General features: G+C 47.7%; 1 protein-coding gene across 1 annotated transcript; it reads left to right on the top strand.

Annotated features, from left to right (window-relative positions):
• Positions 1-13,799: 13,799 nt before the first annotated feature.
• On the top strand, positions 13,800-15,527 carry LOC119317680 (aspartyl protease family protein At5g10770-like). The gene is made up of 2 exons (XM_037592161.1): positions 13,800-14,081; positions 14,171-15,527. The coding sequence occupies exons 1-2, from the start codon at positions 13,925-13,927 to the stop codon at positions 15,388-15,390; spliced, it is 1,377 nt and encodes a 458-aa protein (XP_037448058.1). The 5' UTR covers positions 13,800-13,924; the 3' UTR covers positions 15,391-15,527.
• Positions 15,528-23,433: the final 7,906 nt, after the last annotated feature.

Raw genomic sequence — 23,433 nt, 5'->3', positions numbered from 1 at the left:
CCACGATGTCAAGGACTTAATCAATCCCGTATACAATTCCCTTTGTCTAGCGGTACGATACTTGCCCGAGATTTGATCGTCGGTATCCCGATACCTTGTTCAATCTCGTTACCGGCAAGTCTCTTTTACTCGTTCCGTAACACATCATCCTGTGATCAACTCCTTGATCACATTGTGCACATTATGATGATGTCCTACTGAGTGGGCCCAGAGATACCTCTCCGTTTACACGGAGTGACAAATCCCAATCTCGATTCGTGCCAACCCAACAGACACTTTCGGAGATACCTGTAGTGTACCTTTATAGTCACCCAGTTACGTTGTGACGTTTGGCACACCCAAAGCACTCCTACGGTATCCGGGAGTTGCACAATCTCATGGTCTAAGGAAATGATACTTGACATTAGAAAAGCTTTAGCATACGAACTACACGATCTAGTGCTATGCTTAGGATTGGGTCTTGTCCATCACATCATTCTCCTAATGATGTGATCCCGTTATCAACGACATCCAATGTCCATGGTCAGGAAACCGTAACCATCTATTGATCAACGAGCTAGTCAACTAGAGGCTTACTAGGGACATGGTGTTGTCTATGTATCCACACATGTATCTGAGTTTCCTATCAATACAATTATAGCATGGATAATAAACGATTATCATGAACAAGGAAATATAATAATAATCAATTTATTATTGCCTCTAGGGCATATTTCCGACAGATACCGGTGCAGTTGCTCACATTTGTAACTCAAAGCAGGAGCTGCGGAATAAACGGAGACTGGCGAAGGACGAGGTGACGATGCGCGTCGGGAATGGTTCCAAGGTCGATGTGATCGCCGTCGGCACGCTGCCTCTTCATTTACCTACGGGATTAGTTTTAAACCTCAATAATTGTTATTTAGTGCCAAGTTTGAGCATGAACATTGTATCAGGATCTCGTTTAATACGAGATGGCTACTCATTTAAATCCAAGAATAATGGTTGTTCTATTTATATGAGAGATATGTTTTATGGTCATGCTCCGATGGTGAATGGTTTATTCTTAATGAATCTCGAGCGTAATGCTACACATATTCATAGTGTGAGTACCAAAAGATGTAAGATTGATAATGATAGTCCCACATACTTGTGGCACTGCCGCCTTGGTCACATAGGTGTCAAACGCATGAAGAAGCTCCATGCTGATGGACTTTTAGAGTCTCTTGATTACGAATCATTTGACACGTGCGAACCATGCCTCATGGGTAAAATGACCAAGACTCCGTTCTCAGGAACAATGGAGCGAGCAACCAACTTATTGGAAATCATACATACTGATGTGTGCGGTCCAATGAGTGTTGAGGCTCGCGGTGGCTATCGTTATGTTCTCACCCTCACTGATGACTTAAGTAGATATGGGTATGTCTACTTAATGAAACACAAGTCTGAAACCTTTGAAAAGTTCAAGGAATTTCAGAGTGAGGTTGAAAATCAACATGACAGAAAAATCAAGTTTCTACGATCAGATCGTGGAGGAGAATACTTGAGTCACGAATTTGGCACACACTTAAGAAAATGTGGAATAGTTTCACAACTCACGCCGCCTGGAACACCTCAGCGTAATGGTGTGTCCGAACGTCGTAATCGCACTCTATTAGATATGGTGCGATCTATGATGTCTCTTACCGATTTACCGCTATCTTTTTGGGGCTATGCTTTAGAGACTGCCGCATTCACTTTAAATAGGGCTCCGTCGAAATCCGTTGAGACGACACCGTTTGAATTATGGTTTGGGAAGAAACCTAAGCTGTCATTTCTAAAAGTTTGGGGATGCAATGCTTATGTCAGGAAACTTCAACCTGAAAAGCTCGAACCCAAGTCGGAAAAATGCGTCTTCATAGGATACCCAAAAGAAACTGTTGGGTATACCTTCTACCTCAGATCCGAAGGCAAGATCTTTGTTGCCAAGAATGGGTCCTTTCTAGAGAAGGAGTTTCTCTCGAAAGAAGTAAGTGGGAGGAAAGTAGAACTTGATGAAGTATTACCTCTTGAACCGGAAAATGGCGCAACTCAAGAAAATGTTCCTGAGGTGCCTGCACCGACTAGAGAGGAAGTTAATGATGATGATCAAGATACTTCTGATCAAGCTCCTACTGAAATTCGAAGGTCCACAAGGACACGTTCCGCACCAGAGTGGTACGGCAACCCTGTCTTGGAAATCATGTTGTTAGACAACGGTGAACCTTCGAACTATGAATAAGCGATGGCAGGCCCGGATTCCGACAAATGGCTGGAAGCCATGAAATCCGAGATAGGATCCATGTATGAAAACGAAGTATGGACTTTAACTGACTTGCCCGTAGAGCGGCGAGCCATAGAGAATAAATGGATCTTTAAGAAGAAGATAGACGCGGATGGTAATGTGACCATCTATAAAGCTCGGCTTGTCGCTAAGGGTTATCGACAAGTTCAAGGGGTTGACTACGATGAGACTTTCTCACCGGTAGCAAAGCTGAAGTCCGTCCGAATCATGTTAGCGATTGCCGCATTCTATGATTATGAAATATGGCAAATGGACGTCAAAACGGCATTCCTTAATGGTTTCCTTAAGGAAGAATTGTATATGATGCAGCCGGAAGGTTTTGTCGATCCTAAGAATGCTGACAAGGTGTGCAAGCTCCAACGCTCGATTTATGGGCTGGTGCAAGCATCTCGGAGTTGGAACATTCGCTTTGATGAGATGATCAAAGCGTTTGGGTTTACACAGACTTATGGAGAAGCCTGTGTTTACAAGAAAGTGAGTGGGAGCTCTGTAGCATTTCTCATATTATATGTAGATGACATACTTTTGATGGGAAATGATATAGAACTCTTGGACAGCATAAAGGCCTACTTGAATAAGAGTTTTTCAATGAAGGACCTTGGAGAAGCTGCTTATATATTAGGCATCAAGATCTACAGAGATAGATCAAGACGCCTCATAGGTATTTCACAAAGCACATACCTTGATAAGATATTGAAGAAGTTCAATATGGATCAGTCTAAGAAGGGGTTCTTGCCTGTATTACAAGGTGTGAAATTGAGCTCAGCTCAATGTCCGACCACGGCAGAAGATATAGAAGAGATGAGTGTCATCCCCTATGCCTCGGCCATAGGGTCTATTATGTATGCCATGCTGTGTACCAGACCTGATGTAAACCTTGCCATAAGTTTGGTAGGAAGGTACCAAAGTAATCCCGGCAAGGAACACTGGACAGCGGTCAAGAATATCCTGAAGTACCTGAAAAGGACTAAGGAAATGTTTCTCGTTTATGGAGGTGACGAAGAGCTCGTCGTAAAGGGTTACGTCGACGCTAGCTTCGACATAGATCTGGATGACTCTAAGTCACAAACCGGATACGTGTATATTTTGAATGGTGGGGCAGTAAGCTGGTGCAGTTGCAAGCAGAGCGTCGTGGCGGGATCTACATGTGAAGCGGAGTACATGGCAGCCTCGAAGGCGGCGCATGAAGCAATTTGGATGAAGGAGTTCATCACTGACCTAGGAGTCATACCCAATGCGTCGGGGCCGATCAAGCTCTTCTGTGACAACACTGGAGCTATTGCTCTTGCCAAGGAGCCCAGGTTTCACAAGAAGACAAGGCACATCAAGATTCGCTTCAACTCCATTCGTGAAAATGTTCAAGATGGAGACATAGATATTTGTAAAGTACATACGGACCTGAATGTAGCAGATCCGTTGACTAAACCTCTCCCTAGAGCAAAACATGATCAACACCAAAATTCCATGGGTGTTCGATTCATCACAATGTAACTAGATTATTGACTCTAGTGCAAGTGGGAGACTGTTGGAAATATGCCCTAGAGGCAATAATAAAAGCATTATTATTATATTTCCTTGTTCATGATAATTGTCTTTATTCATGCTATAATTGTATTATCCGGAAATCGTAATACATGTGTGAATAATAGACACCAACATGTCCCTAGTAAGCCTCTAGTTGACTAGCTCGTTGATCAATAGATAGTCATGATTTCCTGACTATGGACATTGGATGTCATTGATAACGAGATCACATCATTAGGAGAATGATGTGATGGACAAGACCCAATCCTAAACATAGCACAAGATCGTATAGTTCGTTTGCTAGAGTTTTTCCAATGTCAAGTATCTTTTCCTTAGACCATGAGATCGTGTAACTCCCGGATACCGTAGGAGTGCTTTGGGTGTGCCAAACGTCACAACGTAACTGGGTGACTATAAAGGTATACTACGGGTATCTCCGAAAGTATCTGTTGGGTTAACACGGATCAAGACTGGGATTTGTCACTCCGTATGACGGAGAGGTATCACTGGGCCCACTCGGTAATGCATCATCATAATGAGCTCAAAGTGACCAAGTGTCTGGTCACGGGATCATGCATTACGGTACGAGTAAAGTGACTTGACGATAACGAGATTGAACGAGGTATTGGGATACCGACGATCGAATCTCAGGCAAGTAACATACCGATTGACAAAGGGAATTGTATACAGGGTTGCTTGAATCCTCGACATCGTGGTTCATCCGATGAGATCATCGAGGAGCATGTGGGAGCCAACATGGGTATCCAGATCCCGCTATTAGTTATTGACCGGAGAGTCGTCTCGGTCATGTCTGCCTGTCTCCCGAACCCGTAGGGTCTACACACTTAAGGTTCGGTGACGCTAGGGTTGTAGGAATATGTATATGCAGTAACCCGAATGTTGTTCGGAGTCCCGGATGAGATCCCGGACGTCACGAGGAGTTCCGGAATGGTCCGGAGGTAAAGATTTATATATGGGAAGTCCTATTTCGGCCATCGGGACAAGTTTCGGGGTCATCGGTATTGTACCGGGACCACCGGAAGGGTCCCCGGGGTCCACCGGGTGGGGCCACCTGTCCCGGGGGGCCACATGGGCTGTAGGGGGTGCGCCTTGGACTACATGGGCCAAGGGCACCAACCCCAAGAGGCCCATGCGCCTAGGGTTTCAAAAGGGGAAGAGTCCCACAAGTGGAAGGCACCCCTAGGTGCCTTGGGAGGGAGGGAAACCTCCCTTGGCCGCCGCCCCCCTAGGAGATTGGATCTCCTAGGGCCGGCGCCCCCCCCCCCTAGGCCCTCCTATATATAGTGGGGGAAGGAGGGCTTCTTGACCCACGCCTTTGGTTGCCTCCTTGTCCCTCTCCAACACCTCCTCCTCTTCCATAGTGCTTGGCGAAGCCCTGACGGAGTACTGCAGCTCCATCACCACCACGCCGTCGTGCTGCTGCTGGAGCGATCTTCCTCAACCTCTCCTTCCCTCTTGCTGGATCAAGAAGAAGGAGACGCTACGCTGACCGTACGTGTGTTTAACGCGGAGGTGCCGTCCGTTCGGTGCTAGGATCTTCGGTGATTCGAATCACGTCGAGTACGACTCCCTCATCCCCGTTCTTTGAACGCTTCCGCTCGCAATCTACAAGGTACGTAGATGCATCTAATCACTCGTTGCTAGATGAACTCCTAGATGGATCTTGGTGAAACCGTAGGAAAATTTTTGTTTTCTGCTACGTTCCCCAACAATCACGCCCTGCACGGACGAACCGCATTCGCAAAGTTCAATGCGGTGCCGCACTACGCATATCTCAAGCTCAAGATGCCAGGCCCTCGAGGAGTAATTACGGTCAACGGAAACACCGAACGCTCCCTCCGTACGGAGGAGCATACGGTGGCTCTCACAGCGGAGGTACAAAGTAGCCTTCTCAGGCAATTCTCCAGTTCGGCCATTAAAAAGCCAGACACTGCCAAGCGCGCCCGGAGTAACCCACAGCAGGACCGCCTGGCACACTCTGAGCAAGCGTAGCAATGCGGCCCCAACCCCAGCTTTCGCGACATAGCAAAACCAGTACCTCACGTACATAACTACGCCCTTGAAATACCATGGGCACAGGGGAAGGGGCATAGTAACAGCACGCCCAAAATACGGCTTAAAACGTACTAGGGGCTGCCGGATTCTTTTTTTAATTTTTTCTTACTTTCAGGACTCCACACTTCGGACGACCTGTTCGGCAATTCGACTGCCGCACAAACGATGCAAGATCCAGGGAGGCAGACAAGCCATGCCGCATTATGGAACTCCCAGGTGGTCTCTGTTATGAGCGGTATACCTATTTTAAATACAATTCCGCGGCCTGCCCCTGGTCAGGACATACTGAATAGTCCAATATCTTTTGCTTATCACACTACTTGTATCGTTCGGCTTTGATAAATAGCCTCTCTATAAACAATGCTTAGCTTTTTGTCTATTTTTTGCATTACTCTCTTTTTATATATGTTCATTAATGACATGTTGCACCCGTACACTGTGGTACGGCAAGTACGCCAGGGGCTTTAGTACCCTTTAATATGGTGTGAGAAGTTCGTATACTTTCACAAGTGCGGCACCCCGAACTTATAGCACTATATGCATCGGCTCCGAATCATGATTTGGGTCAATAGTTGGGTTTTCCTGGCTCCTATGTTTTGGTGCCTTACGTTCCGCTATATCGGCTAAGGTAGTACTAGGAGAACCACTGCGATTGTGCCCCGGTTGAGTTGGGTTAAGCACCTCAGTGGAGAAAGCTAAAACTGACTGTCATGATGAGGCGAGAGACCGGTCGCTGTTCGAGAGGTTTTTCGAGTCCCTAAAGACTTATGCCGCTTCGAGCGAGGAGCCGGATTTGTCCGGCCAAGGCGTGGATAGCGCCCCGAACTTGGTCTTCCGAACTAGGGGCTTCGCCGAACTTTAAAATTATAAAGTTCTATGGCTAAGTGAGAGTGTTCAAGCATTATAGTCCAATTGCCTGGTTCGTTGTGCTGAGCGCCTCCCTTGAAGGACCCAACTATGGGAAAAAGAGCGCTCAGGTTTATCCCGAACACCCCAGCACTAGTGGCATGGGGGCAGAAGCCGACGACTGGCCATCTCTCAATTTTTTGATAAACGGCCGCACAGAAAATAATATTTTAAATTCAACAAGCATTTCTTAAGCGCCTATGAACAAGTCTTCAGCGCACAGGATAAAAACGAGCGAGTTTATTCAAAAATTACATCCTTGGTACATTCATCCGCCACAGGGCGGGCACCCGCAAGAACATCCTTGTAATAGTTCTCGGGCTTGCGATGCTCCTTCCCCGGCGGCGGCCCGTCCTTCACAAGCTTCTCACCGTCCAGCTTACCCCAGTGCATCTTTGCACGGGAAAGGGCCCTACGGGCACCTTCGATGCAGACGGAGCGCTTGATGACCTCGAGCCTTGGACAGGCCTCCACCAGCCGCCGCACCAGCCCGAAGTAGCTCCCAGGCAGGGCCTCTCCGGGCCACAGCCGAACTATGAAGCCCTTCATGGCCTGTTCGGCCGCCTTGTGGAGCTTGACCAGCTGTTTCAGCTGGTCGCTCAAGGGCACAGGGTGTCCGGACTCAGCATACTGAGACCAGAACACCTTCTCCGTCGAGCTGCCCTCTTCAGCTCGGTAGAATGCGGCGGCGTCGGACACGCTGCGGGGAAGATCTGCGAATGCCCCTGGAGGGCTCCGGATTCGGGTAAGTAACAAGTAGTTTACTTTTATATTTCTGCTTTGCATAAAGAACGCCTTACCCGCTGCAATCTTCTTCATCTCCTCCAACTCTTGGAGGGCCTTTTGGGCTTCGGCCTTGGCAGTCCCCAGGGCCGCCGCGAGCTCGGATGCTTGCGTCTTTGACTCAAGCTCCAAACTCTCATGTTTTTTCATGAGAGCCTGAAGCTCTTGCTGCACCTCGCCGACCTGGGCCTCAAGTTTCTCTCGCTCGGTGCGCTCCGCGGCCGCTTTATTTTCGACCTCGGACAGCGCCTGCTTGAGGGTCGCCACCTCAGTCGTGGCCCCTACAATAAGCAGTACAATCCTGTTATTTTTTGCAATCACGTCTTTTTATAGGAACTTTTTCTGTAAGGTATTTTCTTACCTTCTTTCTCCTCAAGCTGCCGCTTGGCAAGGCCGAGCTCTTGCTCGGTCCGCTCGAGGCCCTGTTTCAGGGCACCCACCTCCGCAGTCAGTGCGGCGGTGGCTAGCAGCGAAGCCTGCATACGCATATTGACTCTTTGTTGTTAGACTCCTGCGAAATTTAATAGATCCTCTATTCGGCTTTTCTTTCCGAACGCCAAACAGAGCATCAGGGGCTACTGTCTATGCGGTTATATTTTTACATATTTTTTACTTACCTCGAAGCCTGTTAGGAGGCTAGCGCAAGCTTCACTCAGTCCACTCTTGGCGGACTGAACCTTCTGGATCACCGTACTAATAATAGTACGGTGCTCCTCGTCGATGGAGGCGCCATCAAGCACCTAGCAGATTGTCCGGCACCTCCGGTTGGACGGAGGCCGCAGGCTCAGAAGGCTTGCTCCTCTTGGAAGGAGTTCACCTACCGCGGTCTGGAACTGTTGAAGATTCCGGCGCGGTGTCCGGCACAAAGCCGGACTTGGAGCCCTGGGGGGTCTTGTCCCCTTTACTCCTGGGGTCCGGGAGGTCGCCTTGCGGCTCCTCCAGGACCACCTCCTCCTGCCCCGGAGCTCGTTACGATGCCACTTCGGCGTCGTCCGCAGTGCGGGGGGAGACAGCGGGCGGAACTGAGTTCACGTCCGATGGATCCAGGGAGCCGCTCCACGACTCGTTGAGTTCGGCCCGGGGCGGACTGCATAATTACATTCGACATTAGGGAAAGCTGTGCAACAAAGGAACATCATGAGTTATTCTGATATCCGAACTTACGATTTCGCCGGACGCTTGGCCCTGTTTGGCCACTCCTCTTTGCCCTCTTCGGCGTTGGGGGCATAGTCCGGCGGAGGGGTCTTCCTTTTCCTAGACCCCTCGGCCTCCCCCGTTGGGGCAGCCTTCCTCTTCTCTCCTCCCTCCCCTGGGGGGGGGGGAGAGTTTTCTTCTTCCTCCTCGTTCTCACGGGAGGAGAGCATCTCAGACTCGTCGGATGATGAGTCCGACACCACCACATTACGGGCACTCTTTCGAGTCCCCGTGGCCTTCTTCTTCTTGGCCTTCTTCTCCGGCACCACATAAGGCGCCGGAACCAGCAGCTTCGCTAGTAGAGCTGGGGCTGGGTCTTCGGGCAGCGGAGCCGGACAGTTAATCGGTTCGGATATCGCCCGCCAAGCCTGTCAGAGGTAAGGGAGTTTAGATCCCGCATAGAGTCAAACTATGAAAAAACTTAACATCCTGTAAAAGGTGAAAATAGCTTACCTCGCTAGCGTGACGCTGCGATCTGTATCCGCGGTCCTCGGAAGCGGATGTGGGAGCCTCGGCGCCTTTTGTTAGCACCTTCCAGACGTCTTCATACGTCGTGCCGAAGAGCCTGTTAAGGGTTTGGTGCTGCGCCAGGTCGAACTCCCACAGATTAAGGTCCCGTTGTTGACACAGGAGGATCCGGCGGACGAGCATAACCTGGACTACATTGACGAGCTTGATTGGCTTGCTCACCAGGGACTGGATGCATGTCTGCAGTCCGGTCACCTCTTTTTCGTCGCCCACGACAGGCCCGTCTCTTTCCAGGACATAAGCCGCGTGGGGGGTCCGGATCGGAACTTGGGGGCTGCGATCCATTTCGGATCGCGCGGCTCGGTGATGTAAAACCACCACGATTGCCACCCCTTCAGGGTCTCCACGAAGGAGCCCTCGAGCCATAGGACGTTGGCCATCTTGCCCGCCATGGCGCCTCCGCACTCCGCCTGGCTGCCGCGCACCACCTTGGGCTTGACGTTGAAGGTCTTGAGCCAGAGGCCGAAATCAGGGCGGATGCGGAGGAAAGCCTCGCACACGACGATAAACGTCGAGATGTTGAGGACGAAGTTCGAGGCCAGATCGTGGAAATCCAGGCCATAGTAAAACATGAGCCCCCGGACAAATGGGTGGAGTGGAAAACCCAGTCCGCGGAGGAAGTGGGGAAGGAATACTACCCTCTCATGGGGCCTTGGGGTGGGAAGAAGCTGCCCCTCCTCGGGAAGCCGGTGCGCGATGTCTTTGGACAAGTATCCAGCCTTCCTTAGCTTTTTGACATGGCCCTCCGTGACGGAGGAGACCATTCACTTGCCTCCCGCTCCGGACATTGCTGGAGAAGGTTGAGGTGGGAAGTGCGGGCTTGGGCGCTGGAGCTCGGGTGCGCAGGAGATGGGTAGGCAAAGGAGGAAGAAGGCATAGGTAAAAAGGTGGATCCTTGTCCCCTTATATGGGCGGATGTGGTTATGCGTCCCCACCAGCCTAGTAAAACTCGCTTGCCTCCCAAGCGCCGTGATAAATGGCGTGGTTGGGTTACCCACGTCCGTATTGATGAGAATCCCGTAAAGGGGGGTACACGATCTCTGCTTTGACAAGACGTGCCAAGGAAACCGCCTCGCAAAACATGCTGAGGTGGAAAAGTAAAAACGATTCGAGTAAGGACTTGGCTGTAGTGTGATGACGCACTACGGAATGCGTCAGCAGATTTGATTTGTGTTAATATTATTCTCTCTATGGCAATATGTGAAAGGTTATTTTGCAGAGCCGGACACTACTCTTGGTGTTTACAAACTTTTATAAAGAATTTGGAGGAGGAACCCGCCTTGCAATGCCGAAGACAATTTGCGCGCCGGACTCGTCGTCATTGAAGTCTGGTTCAGGGGCTACTGAGGGAGTCCTGGATTAGGGGGTGTTCGGGTAGCCGGACTATACCTTCAGCTGGACTCCTGGACTATGAAGATACAAGATTGAAGACTTTGTCCCGTGTCCGGATGGGACTTTCCTTGATGTGAAAGGCAAGCTTGGCGATGCGGATATTCAAGATCTCCTACCATTGTAACCGACTTTATGCAACCCTAACCCTATCCGGTGTCTATATAAACCGGAGGGTTGTAGTCCATAGGTAATCAACTCCATACACAACAATCATACCATAGGCTAGCTTCTAGGGTTTAGCCTCCTTGATCTCGTGGTAGATCTACTCTTGTACTACCCATATCATCAATATTAATCAAGCAGGACGTAGGGTTTTACCTCCATCAAGAGGGCCCGAACCTGGGTAAAACATCATGTTCCCTGCCTCCTGTTACCATCCGGTCTAGACGCACAGTTCGGGACCCACTACCCGAGATCCGCCGGTTTTGACACCGACATTAAGGTGTTGCTAAAGAGTTTGAGTTTGTTTCTACCATATCGTGAAGGTCTTCTATTCTCCAAGATGAAATCCCTAGGCCCGAATTTGATGGATCGAGTAAGGAAATGCCTTTGGTGGTGCCCCTTCCCGGAGGCGCCATCTTGGAAACCATGACCTTCATCACTGTCGCTTTGTGGCTAGGGGTGGTAGTTGGGGTAATGTGACGGCTAGTGACGGACCTAGAATCTAAGTACCGCGATGCCAAACTTGAATACGACAATACAACATTTAGAAAACTTACACTAAAATAGTATAATTTAGCCTAAATAGCCTAAAAGAGCACTAAATTTTATATGATTAATATTAAGTATATATATATATATATATATATATATATATATATATATATATATATATAGGTAAATTGTTTGGGACACCTAGGTGCCTGGGCACCTAGGGCTGTTATGGTAACTCATATTCATTAGTGCATGACATACAATTGACAATGAATTGCTTTCCATATTTTGTTTGCATGCACTAGTAACCTAAATGGTTAGTGATTTCTTTTCAAAACAAAAACAATCTGAACACTCATACTTGTGTGCGTATATACGTACATGTAACCAAGAGATAACCATGTGTACATGTTATTTGACCATGATACCAGTTAGTGGGTATTATACCTAACGAAAATATGTACGTGTTGTTTTATACTCAATGAAAATATACACATAAATGTCATAGTTTTTAATAAGTATGTGTCGGTGTTATATTCAATAAAAATATACACATACATATACATACCTTAATGTGAATATACACATGAATATACATACCTTGATGTTAATATACACATCAATATGTACGCGTTGGTGTTATACCCAATAAAAATATTCACATAAATATATATAACTTGATGCAAATTTTATACCTAATAAAAATAATGACACGTATTAATTAGACAACCATTATTACTTTCCATAACAGTACCATCATGCAAACAAATAGGAAAGTACTAATGCGGGTATGCATGCAAAATTTAAACACATCTTATCAACGAAAACTACTATGATCCAACGACATCTAGGCAAGGAGCCTGGGCACCTAGGTGTCCCAAACTATATCGCATTTGTGTCATGGCACCCCCCTAGATGCGCCGCTGGTGGTGGCAACTACGATATTCTAAAGTAGGAGCTACCTTTTGGTGGTGGTGCAACACCAACAATTCCATGTTTGTGGGACTCGTATTAGTTGTGTGTTCACTCATATCCTCCAGCAATGTAGGTGGTTGTGAAGTTGGAGTTGCGCGTCTCAACGATATTTAGCGAGGATATCATTCAACTAGCAGATTCTAGAGATGACTCGATAGTCTCATGTGGCTTCGGTGCAATTCACGGTGCAAAGGTGATGACGATGATGTTGAAGGTCGTTGTTAGTGTGTGGGTCTTCATGTTTGTGTGTTTTGGTTTTGACCAGCTTGTCGCCTCGGTGCTCTAGGCCTAATATCGCTAGGTAGCATGGTCTTTGATTTAGTCCAATTTTCCTCTAATTAACCGAGCAATGTAAAGTTTGGCCTCGTTTGTTATTGAAAATGAGGTACTTTTTGTATTGCAATGTCAAGACTCCTGTCCTAGTTATTGGTTTTGACAAAAGAAGTGTTAGAACGAGCAACTTGGTGTACACATTTCCACAACATAGTAGGACAATTTCATCGATATAACTAACTCCTGGTTATATAACTAATGGAGGTGGTTGTACTCCCAACCCACCATAGATCAAACCTCCGGTTTGCTGCCATGCACATCTTGTAAAGGTGGATAACCCTTTTTGAGTGGTAACTGTGAATTTTGACTTGTCGTTCTCCGCAGGTCCAGTTTTCGGCATGTACAAGCGCTTGCCTCTATGTTGTGCTCTGTGAGCACAAAAAGACCCAACATGAAACTGTGATTAGATCCACCAAACATTTTTATGTACTTTTCCTTAATTTCAAACATGGTTTTAAATTTCTAGTCATCTTTCGTATGAGATAAAAGGTTTACAAAAATCTTGTGCTTTTTTACTACTTCAAGAAATCATATGTCAGAATGCAGCTGCGTGTACACATCTCAATAGGGCAAGACACATACATTGATAGAATCAACTATTTGTTACATAACTATTGGAGGTGGTTATACTCTCAATCCACTGTGGATCAAACCTCATGTTTGATCCCTGCATGCACATCTCATGGTGGCGGATGATCTCTTTTGAGGAAGCTTCGAACGGTAGCTTCATCGTTCTCCGCGACCCCGCTCTTCTACATGAGTGCTTGTGTCTATGTGCACTTGATTCCAAATAGATCGGCCAAACTTTTTTGTACTTTATCCTTGATTCCAATATAGTACTACCACACAAAAGGTTCTCAAAAAATCACAAGCATTTTTATAACTTGATGAAATCAGATGTTTTTCCCCATGAAAATCCATCGTTCGAAGGGACCACCACTATATAGAAAGGCGAGCACCTTCGAATGGTGCCCCTCGCTACAGGGACGGCCGAACTCTAAAACTTGGCACTTTGCACCGTGATTTTCCTGTTCTTTTTTTCTCACTGAAAGGGACTTCCCGTCGTGTTCAAGACGGCAGTATTTCGTTTGGAAGAGAGAGACTGAGCCTTCCATTTGGCCACCATGTTGCCATGTTTACCGAGTCAACTACGAGTCTTCCAAGTTCCAATTTTTCTGTGGTTGTGTTCGAAGATTCTTATATCCATATAAGTTCAGATTCTAGCTGTTAGCCTCCCCCAACATCTACCCTGGGATGCAAGGAGCAGCCATGGCGTTCGTCTCGCAGCTGCTGCTCCTCCTGTCGTGCATTATCTGCCATGCTCTCATCGCCAGTGCAGCGGGTGAGCAGAGCTATAAGATTCTCTCGACGAGCTCGCTCAAGCCTCAAGCCGTCTGCTCCGAGCCCAAGGGTACGTAGATAGATCAGTAGTGTGGGCGAATGGGCGTAGCTTTCTGCAACTTGATCAATGATTGTTCCATTTGCTCGCTGATTTTGCAGTGAATCCGTCGTCGTCCACTGGAGCCACGGTGCCGTTGAACCACAGGCATGGCCCGTGCTCGCCGGCGCCCGCCAAGAAGGAGCCTGCCTTCGAGGAGCTGCTCCGCCGTGACCAGCTCCGAGCCGGCTACGTCCAGCGCAAGTTCTCCACGAACCACCGCGGCGGCGGGCTGCAGCAGTCGGAGGAGCTCAAGGTGCCGACCGAGCTGGGCTCTTCCCTGGACACGCTGGAGTACGTCATAACCGTCGGCGTCGGCTCGCCGGCGGTGCAGCAGACCATGACCATGGACACCGGGAGCGACGTGTCGTGGGTGCACTGCAACTCCAACTCCACGGCCGGGTCGACGCCCTTCGACCCCGCCAAGTCGAGCACGTACGCCGCGTTCTCGTGCGGCGCCCCGGCGTGCACACAGCTCGGCGCGGAGGCCAACGTCTGCTCCAACTCGCAGTGCCAGTACATGGTCCGCTACGGCGACGGCTCCAACACAACCGGCACGTACGGCTCCGACACGCTGGCGCTGGGCTCGGACACGGTCAAGGAATTCCAGTTCGGCTGCAGCCGCGTGGAGGAGGGGTTCGGCGACAAGACCGACGGGCTCATGGGGCTCGGCGGCGACGCGCAGTCGCTCATCTCGCAGACCGCGGCGACGTACGGCAGGGCCTTCTCCTACTGCCTCCCGCCTTCCCCCGGCTCCAAGGGGTTCCTGACGCTCGGCGCGCAGACCGGCACGACGGGCTTCGCGACGACGGGGATGCTCCGAAGCGAGCAGGCCCCGACGTTCTACGGCGTGCTCCTCCAGGGCATCAAGGTCGGCGGGGATCAGATCAGCGTGGCACCCTCCGTCTTCTCCGCCGGGTCCGTGATGGACTCCGGGACCATCATCACGCGGCTGCCGCCCACGGCGTACACGGCGCTCAAGACGGCGTTCAAGGACGGCATGAAGCAGTACCCGACGGCGCCGTCCAGGAGCATCCTGGACACGTGCTTCGACTTCAGCGGCCAGGACAACGTCACCATACCCACCGTCGCTCTGATGTTCGACGGCGGCGCGGTCGTCGACCTCGACGCCAACGGGATCATATTCGGCAGCTGCCTCGCGTTCACGGGCACCGACGACGACGAGAGCACCGGCATCATCGGCAACGTGCAGCAGAGGACGCTCGAGGTGCTCTACGACGCAGGCCAGAGCGTCTTCGGGTTCAAGTCCAACGCGTGCTAGCTGCTCATCAGCGCGAGAGCTCAGTGCTCGCGCGCGGGAAGGAATGGTGGCTAGCTAGGCTGCTCTCATGTGCTTGTCTTTTTGTTTGTAGTCGCGAGGTAAGGGACACTGGGCCAAAATCATCATCTAGCAGACTATTTAATTTCTCTCTGATAGCAGCAACTTGATGCGACACATGTGTAATCTTTCAAATCAAACGATCAGGATAATCTTCTCCTAAATTTTCATTCATATAAATAAATAAAGAAATTGATTAAATGAAGACTAAATTTCAGTTTCACCAGTTTCACCCATATTTTGCCGCTTTAATGGAATTACACCGTTTAAGACATTTTCATATGTTTCACCATGTTTAGAAAAAGTCAAGCCGCATTTAATCCTTTTTTAAAAAATAGCACATTATGGCAAATCATCACACAGTTGTCAGCATATACATGGCATGCCACTCGACGGGTTTTCCTTCACTCACAGTTTATTCCATGCTTTTGCGTCTTTGGACAGGAGCCGACCGAATCCTATTTGTCAGTTTGGGCGGCGACGTCCTTCATTTTCAAAACCCCAAATTCATGCATATCATGCACATAGACCATTCGATCAATATACAACACAACAATTCAACAAAAGCCAAAATGATCCATGATAAATAAAAAAACATAATTCATACATAGCCAACACATAAATGAATCAAACGACTTTTCTACATGCTCGTTGATCTCCTTCTGGTTGGTTAACCACACTTCCGTTATCCATGAGGCTAGTGTCCGTGAACATGATCCTTGACTCCTTGGTGTTCCCCGCGAGCCTCACCTTTCTATCTCTCAATCTCAAATGCTCTCATATGCCTTCACCTTCTCAAGCTTCATTTGTTCTCATGCCTTCGTCTTCTCCATGTCCATCCTCTCCCTCTCAATTTGCAACCTCTGCCACACCAGTTGTCGGTGGAATTTCATCCTCTCCCTTTGCACGTCCAAGAAGAGCTTGTACCTATCCTCCTTCTTTTCTTCCCTTTTTTCAATCCCCGGCCTCTAGCTAGGGAGAGGGTGTGGGTGTGGATGTCCGGATAGAAGTTGTCGCATGCCGGCATGGCCAAGGGTGGCCACAGTTGTCGATGGCGTCGTCGATGCTGCATTGACAAATAGGCCACCTGCCGCAAAGTGGATTAGGGGGGCAAGCGCGCATGCGGAGCTCTTGACTTTGGGGGAAAATTTTCACTAAGCCCAGCGTGCGAGGATGTGATATAGGAGGATTGTCACTGGAGGGTGTGAAGTACGCAATGCCACATTCTTTTAGGAGTGTTACCAGTGGTGCGGGAAAAAATTATCCATGACACTTGTATGTTTTAGGGGTGTAGGGTCATATTTGGTTATATTTAGGGTTTTTAGTGTTATATGGTAAAACTTTTTTCCCTTGAATTATTTTTATCATTTAATATACATTATTACTAGCACCACGCATTCTTTGCATTTCCAAGATTCATTTTCTATTTTTTTATTCATAGGTATTTAATTTATATAATTCAATTTAAAATACAAATACACTCAAAGTTGATCAAAAGTAGATAGACAATCATATTTAAGTTTTTAGTATATATTTAGGTATTGTGCAAGAATGTTAGGACAACTCCGACATATCTTTGTGGGAAAATTCATAAAACTATACTACCAGGTTAGGGTTTTTGGATTTATAAAAAATGTTTGTGACGCCCCTGATTCAATCATACACGCAAACGTGTACGATCAAGATCACGGACTCACGGGAAGATATCACAACACAACTCTACAAATAAAATAAGTCATACAAGCATCATATTACAAGCCAGGGGCCTCGACGGCTCGAATACAAGAGCTCGATCATAGACGAGTCAGCGGAAGCAACAATATCTGAGTACAGACATAAGCTAAACAAGTTTGCCTTAAGAAGGCTAGCACAATCTGGGATACAAATCGAAAGAGGCGCAGGCCTCCTGCCTGGGATCCTCCTAAACTACTCCTGGTCGTCGTCAGCAGCCTGCACGTAGTAGTAGGCACCACTAGTGTAGTAGGAGTCGTCATTACCGGCGGCGTCTTTCTCCTGGACTCCAACGTCTGGTCGCAACAATCGGGTATAGAAAGGGGGAAAAGAGGGAGCAAAGCAACCGTGAATACTCATCCAGAGTACTCGCAAGTAAGGAGCTACACTACATATGTATACATTGGTATCAAATGGAAAAGGGGTATCATATGTGGACTGAACTGCAGAATGCCAGAATAAGAGGGGGATAACTAGTCCTATCGAAGACTACGCTTCTAACAACCTCCATCTTGCAGAAGAAGAAGAGAGTAGATGGTAAGTTCACCAAGTAGCATCGTATAGCATAATCCTACCCGGCGATCCTCCCCTCGTCGCCCTGTGAGAGAGCGATCACCGGTTGTATCTGGTACTTGGAAGGGTGTGTTTTATTAAGTATCCGGTTCTAGTTGTCATAAGGTCAAGGTACAACTCTGGGTCATCCTTTTACCGAGGGACACGGCTATTCGAATAGATCAACTTCCCTGCATGGGTGCACCACATTTCCCAACACGCTCGATCCCCTTTGTCCGGACACACTTTTTTGGGTCATGCCCGGCCTCGGAAGATCAACACGTTGCAGCCCCACCTAGGTACAACGGAGAGGTCATCACGCCGGTCGAAATCCTATGGCGCAGGGGTCTGGGCCCATCGCCCATTGCACACCTGCATGTTGCGTACGCGGGCGGCGAGCAGACCTAACATCCCTTATACAAGAGCAGGCGTTCCAGTCCAACCCGGCGCGCGCCGCTTAGTCGCTGACGTCACGAAGGCTTCGGCTGATACCACGACGTCGAGTGCCCATAACTGTTCGAGTACCACGACGTAGTTGGTTAGTGCGTATAGGCCAGTGGCCAAAATCAGATCAAATACCCAGATCTCGTTAAGCATGTTATTTTGAAATAACCACATACGCTGACCAGGGCCAGGACCACCTCTCTCCTAGGCGGTCTCAATCTACCATGTCGCTCCGCCACAAATATCCACTTAGAGGGACGTCGGGACAAACGTCCTTTCGGACCCAATCCGTGAATCACTTGTGGGTACTCTACGAGCCGACCCGACTTTAGTCACCAAAGGTATCATATAATATGTATAAGTATATACCTGTGATCACTTCCCGAGTGATCACGGCCCGATAGTATAGCATGGCAGACGGACAAGAATGTAGGGCCACTGATGAGAAACTAGCATCCTATACTAAGCATTTAGGATTGTAGGTAAGGTATCAATAACTGTAGCAACAATGACAGGCTATGCATCAGGATAGGATTAACGGAAAGCAGTAACATGATACACTACTCTAATGCAAGCAATAGAGAGAAGAATAGCCGATATCTGGTGATCAGGGGGGGGGGGGCGCTTGCCTGGTTGCTCTGGCAAGAAAGAGGGGTCGTCAACAGTGTAGTCGATCGGGTCACCAACAGCGGCATCAGTCTCGTAGTCTATCGGAGAGAAGAGGGGGAAGAAACAATGAATATAATGCAAACAGATGCATAGCGATGCATGACGTGACAAGTAGCGGTGCTAGGGGTGCCCTAACGCGGTATGAGGTGATACTGGTGAAGGGGGGAAACATTCGGGAAAATATCCCCGGTGTTTCGCGTTTTCGAACAAATGAATCGGAGGGGGAAGTTGCCTGTTCGCTATGCTAGGGATGCATGGCGGACGAACGGGTTGCGTATCCGGATTCGTCTCGTCGTTCTGAGCAACTTTCATGTACAAAGTCTTTCCATCCGAACTACGATTTATTTTATATTGATTTTAAAAGATTTAAATCATTTTTAACATTTATTTAATTATTTTAATTCAACATTATCCAAAATAGTGTTTGCTGACGTCAGCATGACGCCAGCAGTCAACAGAGGTGTTGACTGGTCAAACTGACGTGTGGGTTCCGTTTGTCATTGTCTCAGACTAACTAAACCTGTTAATTAGACTAACTAAGTGATTAGGTTAATTCATTTTAATTAGATTAGTTAACAGGGTTAATTAACATGATTAATTAGCTTAATTAATTAATTAATAACTATATTTTTATTTTCTTTTTTATCATTTTCATTCTGGGGCAGGGGCCCACTAGTCAGTGGCTCGAGTGCCATAGTGGGTTTGGTTGTTGCGGGCGCCGCCCGAACAGGCGCCGCGGGTGCAGGCGCTGGGCGTAGCCCGAGCGGGTGCGCGCCTAGGGGCACACGGGGCGGCGACAGGCACGGTAGTCCGGGGCGGGGGCCGGCGAGGTCGGGGGAGGGTTGGCCAGCGCCGGTGAGCGGCGGGGCCGAGCAAGCAGGGCCGGCGAACGATGGTCTTTTCCTACCAATCTATCCCCCTAGGAGCATGCGCGTAATACTTTGCTTTGATAACTTCTAGATTTTTGCAATAAGTATATAAGTTCTTTATGACTAATGTTGAGTCCATGTATTATATGCACTTTTTCCCATCCTTCCACCTTTGCTAGCCTCTCTAATACCGCGCACCTTTCGCCGGTATCATACACCCACCATATACCTTCCTCAAAACAGCCACCATACCTACCCATCATGGCATTTCCATAGCCATTCCGAGATATATTGCCATGCAACTTTCCACCGTTCCGTTTATTATGACACGCTCCATCATTGTCATATTGCTAGCATGATCATGTAGTTGACATCGTATTTGTGGCAAAGCCACCATTCATAATTCTTTCATACATGTCACTCTTGATTCATTGCATATCCCGGTACACCGCCGGAGGCATTCATATAGAGTCATATTTGTTCTAAGTATCGAGTTGTAATTGTTGAGTCGTAAGAAAAATAAAAGTGTGATGATCATCATTTTCTAGAGCATTGTCCCAAGTGAGGAAAGGATGATGGAGACTATGATTCCTCCATAAGTCGGGATGAGACTCCGGACGAAAAAAAAGAGGCCATAAAAAAAGAGAAAAGGCCCAAACAAATAAAAAAATGAGAGAAAAAGAGAGAAGGGACAATGTTACTATCCTTTTACCACACTTGTGCTTCAAAGTAGCACCATGATCTTCATGATAGAGAGTCTCTCGTTATGTCACTTTCATATACTAGTGGGAATTTTTCATTATAGAACTTGGCTTGTATATTCCAATGATGGGCTTCCTCAAATTTCCCTAGGTCTTCGCGAGCAAGCGAGTTGGATGCACACCCACTTAGTTTCTTTTGATGAGCTTTCATATACTTATAGCTCGAGTGCATCCGTTGCATGGCAATCCCTACTCACTCACATTGATATCTATTGATGGGCATCTCCATAGCCCGTTGATACGTCTAGTTGATGTGAGACTATCTTCCCCTCTTTTTGTCTTCTCCACAACCACCCTTCTATTCCACATAGTGCTATGTACATGGCTCACGCTCATGTATTGCGTGAAGATTGAAAAAGTTTTGAAAAAGTTAGAGTATGAAACAATTGCTTGGCTTGTCATCGAGGTTGTGCATGATTTAAATACTTTGTGTGGTGAAGATAGAGCATAGCCAGACTATATGATTCTGTAGGGATAACTTTCTTTGGCCATGTTATTTTGAGAAGACATAATTACTTTATCAGTATGCTTGAAGTGTTATTATTCTTTATGTCAATATGAACTTTTGTCTTGAATCTTTCTAATCTGAATATCCATACCACAATTAAGAAATTTTGCATTGAAATTATGCCAAGTAGCACTCCGCATCAAAAATTCTCTTTTTATCATTTACCTACTCGAGGACGAGCAGGAATTAATCTTGGGGATGCCTGATACGTCTCCAACGTATCTATAATTTTTGATTGCTCCATGCTATATTATCTACTGTTTTGGACTATATTGGGCTTTATTTTCCACTTCTATATTATTTTTGGGACTAACCTATTAACCGGAGGCCCAGCTCAAAATTGCTGTTTTTTTTGCCTATTTCAGTGTTTCGAAGAAACAGAATATCAAACGGAGTCCAAACAAAAAAATACTTTTTGGAACGTGATTTTCTTCTCGGATAAGACCCAGGAGACTTGGACCCTACTCCAAAAAGTACTGGAGGCGGTCACGAGGGTAGGGGGCGCCCCCCCTACAGGGCGCGCCCCCTGCCTCGTGGGCCCCTCGGTGCTCCACTGACGTACTCCTTCCTCCTATATATACCCACGTACCCCCAAACGATCAGAACATGAGCCAAAAACCTAATTCCACCGCCGCAACTTTCTGTATCCACGAGATCCCATCTTGGGGCCTGTTCCGGAGCTCCACCGGAGAGGGCCGTCATCACGGAGGGCTTCTACATCATCATAGCCCCTCCGATGAAGTGTGAGTAGTTTACTTCAGATCTTCGGGTCCATAGTTAGTAGCTAGATGGCTTCTTCTCTATTTTTGGATCTCAATACAAAGTTCTCCCCCTCTCTTGTGGAGATCTATTCGATGTAATCTTCTTCTTTTACGGTGTGTTTGTTGAGACCGATGAATTGTGGGTTTATGATCAAGTCTATCTATGAACAACATTTGAATCTTCTCTGAATTCTTTTATGTATGATTGGTTATCTTTGCAAGTCTCTTCGAATTATCCGTTTGGTTTGGCCAACTAGATTGGTAGTTCTTGCCATGGGAGAAGTGCTTAGCTTTGGGTTCGATCTTGCGGTGTCCTTTCCCAATGATAGAAGGGGCAGCAAGGCACGTATTGCATCGTTGCCATCGAGGATAACAAGATGGGGTTTATTTCATATTGCATGAATTTATCTCTCTACATCATGTCATCTTGCTTAAGGCGTTACTCTGTTTTTAACTTAATACTCTAGATGCATGCTGGATAACAGTCGATGAGTGGAGTAATAGTAGTAGATGCAGAATCGTTTCGGTCTACTTGTCACGGACATGATGCCTATATACATGATCATGCCTAGATATTCTCATAATTATGCTCAATTCTGTCAATTGCTCAACAGTAATTTGTTCACCCACCGTAGAAAACTTATGCTCTCGAGAGAAGCCACTAGTGAAACCTATGGCCCCAGGGTCTATTCTCATCATATCAATCTCCATCACTTTAATCTTGTTTTGTTTTTACTTTGCCTTTTACTTTTCAATTTGCATCTTTATATCAAAAATACCAAAAATATTATCTATCGGATCTCACTTCCGTAAGTGACCGTGAAGGGATTGACAACCCCTAATCGCGTTTGTTGCGTTGAGCTCTTTGTGTTGTGTAGGTACGAGGGACTTGCGCGTGGCCTCCTATTTTATTGATACCTTGGTTCTCAAAAACTGAGGGAAATACTTACGCTACTCTGCTGCATCATCCCTTCCTCTTCGGGGAAAACCAACGCAAGCTCAAGACGTAGCACCCAGCACCAGACTTTGAGCGAGCTCTTTGATACGATGCACAAGGACGTCTGGAAGGTGCTGTTCAAGGGCGCCGAGGCCCCCCTTCTCTCGCCGAGGACCGCAGACTAAGCGCAAAGCGTCTAGCGCGTTCGGTGAGTTCAATACGTCCCGTAGGACATTTATTTTCCCTAGCTTAATTATGCACGGGGTCTAATCTCCATGCCTTTGATAGGACTGGGTGGAGATGTCGGGGCAGATTAACTGTCCGACCCCTTTGCCCGAAGACACTGCGAGCGCTCTCCTGATGGAGATGCTGGCTCCGGCTCCTTACAAGGTGCCGGAGAAGACCAAGAAGGCCAAGGGAACCCGAAAGAGTTCCCGACGCCAGGTGTTATCGGACTCATCATCCGATAACTCTGCGGCACACTCTTCCCTCGAAGACGAGGAGGAAGAATAAGATGCTCCCCCTCCAGGTAGGGGATACAAGAAAAGGAAGGCCACCCCAACTGGGGAGGCCGAAGGGTCCAAGAAGGGGAGGACTCTCCTTCCAGACAGTTCCACCGCCGCCGACGAGGGCGAAGACGAGTGGTTGCCCCGGGCCAAGCCCCCGGGGAGATCGTAAGTATTCGGATACCAGAGTAACTCATAGCATTCCTTTGTCGCACTGCTTTCCCTAACGCCGAACATGATTATGCAGG

This window comes from Triticum dicoccoides, chromosome 6A, assembly GCF_002162155.2.
Source record: "Triticum dicoccoides isolate Atlit2015 ecotype Zavitan chromosome 6A, WEW_v2.0, whole genome shotgun sequence".
Taxonomy (NCBI): Eukaryota; Viridiplantae; Streptophyta; class Magnoliopsida; order Poales; family Poaceae; genus Triticum; species Triticum dicoccoides.
Note: the sequence above shows the minus strand (reverse complement) of the source record. Positions and strands in the feature narration are given on the sequence as shown.

Excerpts from the sequence above, each read along its gene's own strand:
- LOC119317680 (XM_037592161.1), top strand. The coding sequence starts at position 13,925 with ATGCAAGGAGCAGCCATGGCGTTCGTCTCGCAGCTGCTGCTCCTCCTG. Across the intron at positions 14,082-14,170 it reads CGTCTGCTCCGAGCCCAAGG|TGAATCCGTCGTCGTCCACT; the intron begins GTACGTAGATAG and ends CTGATTTTGCAG.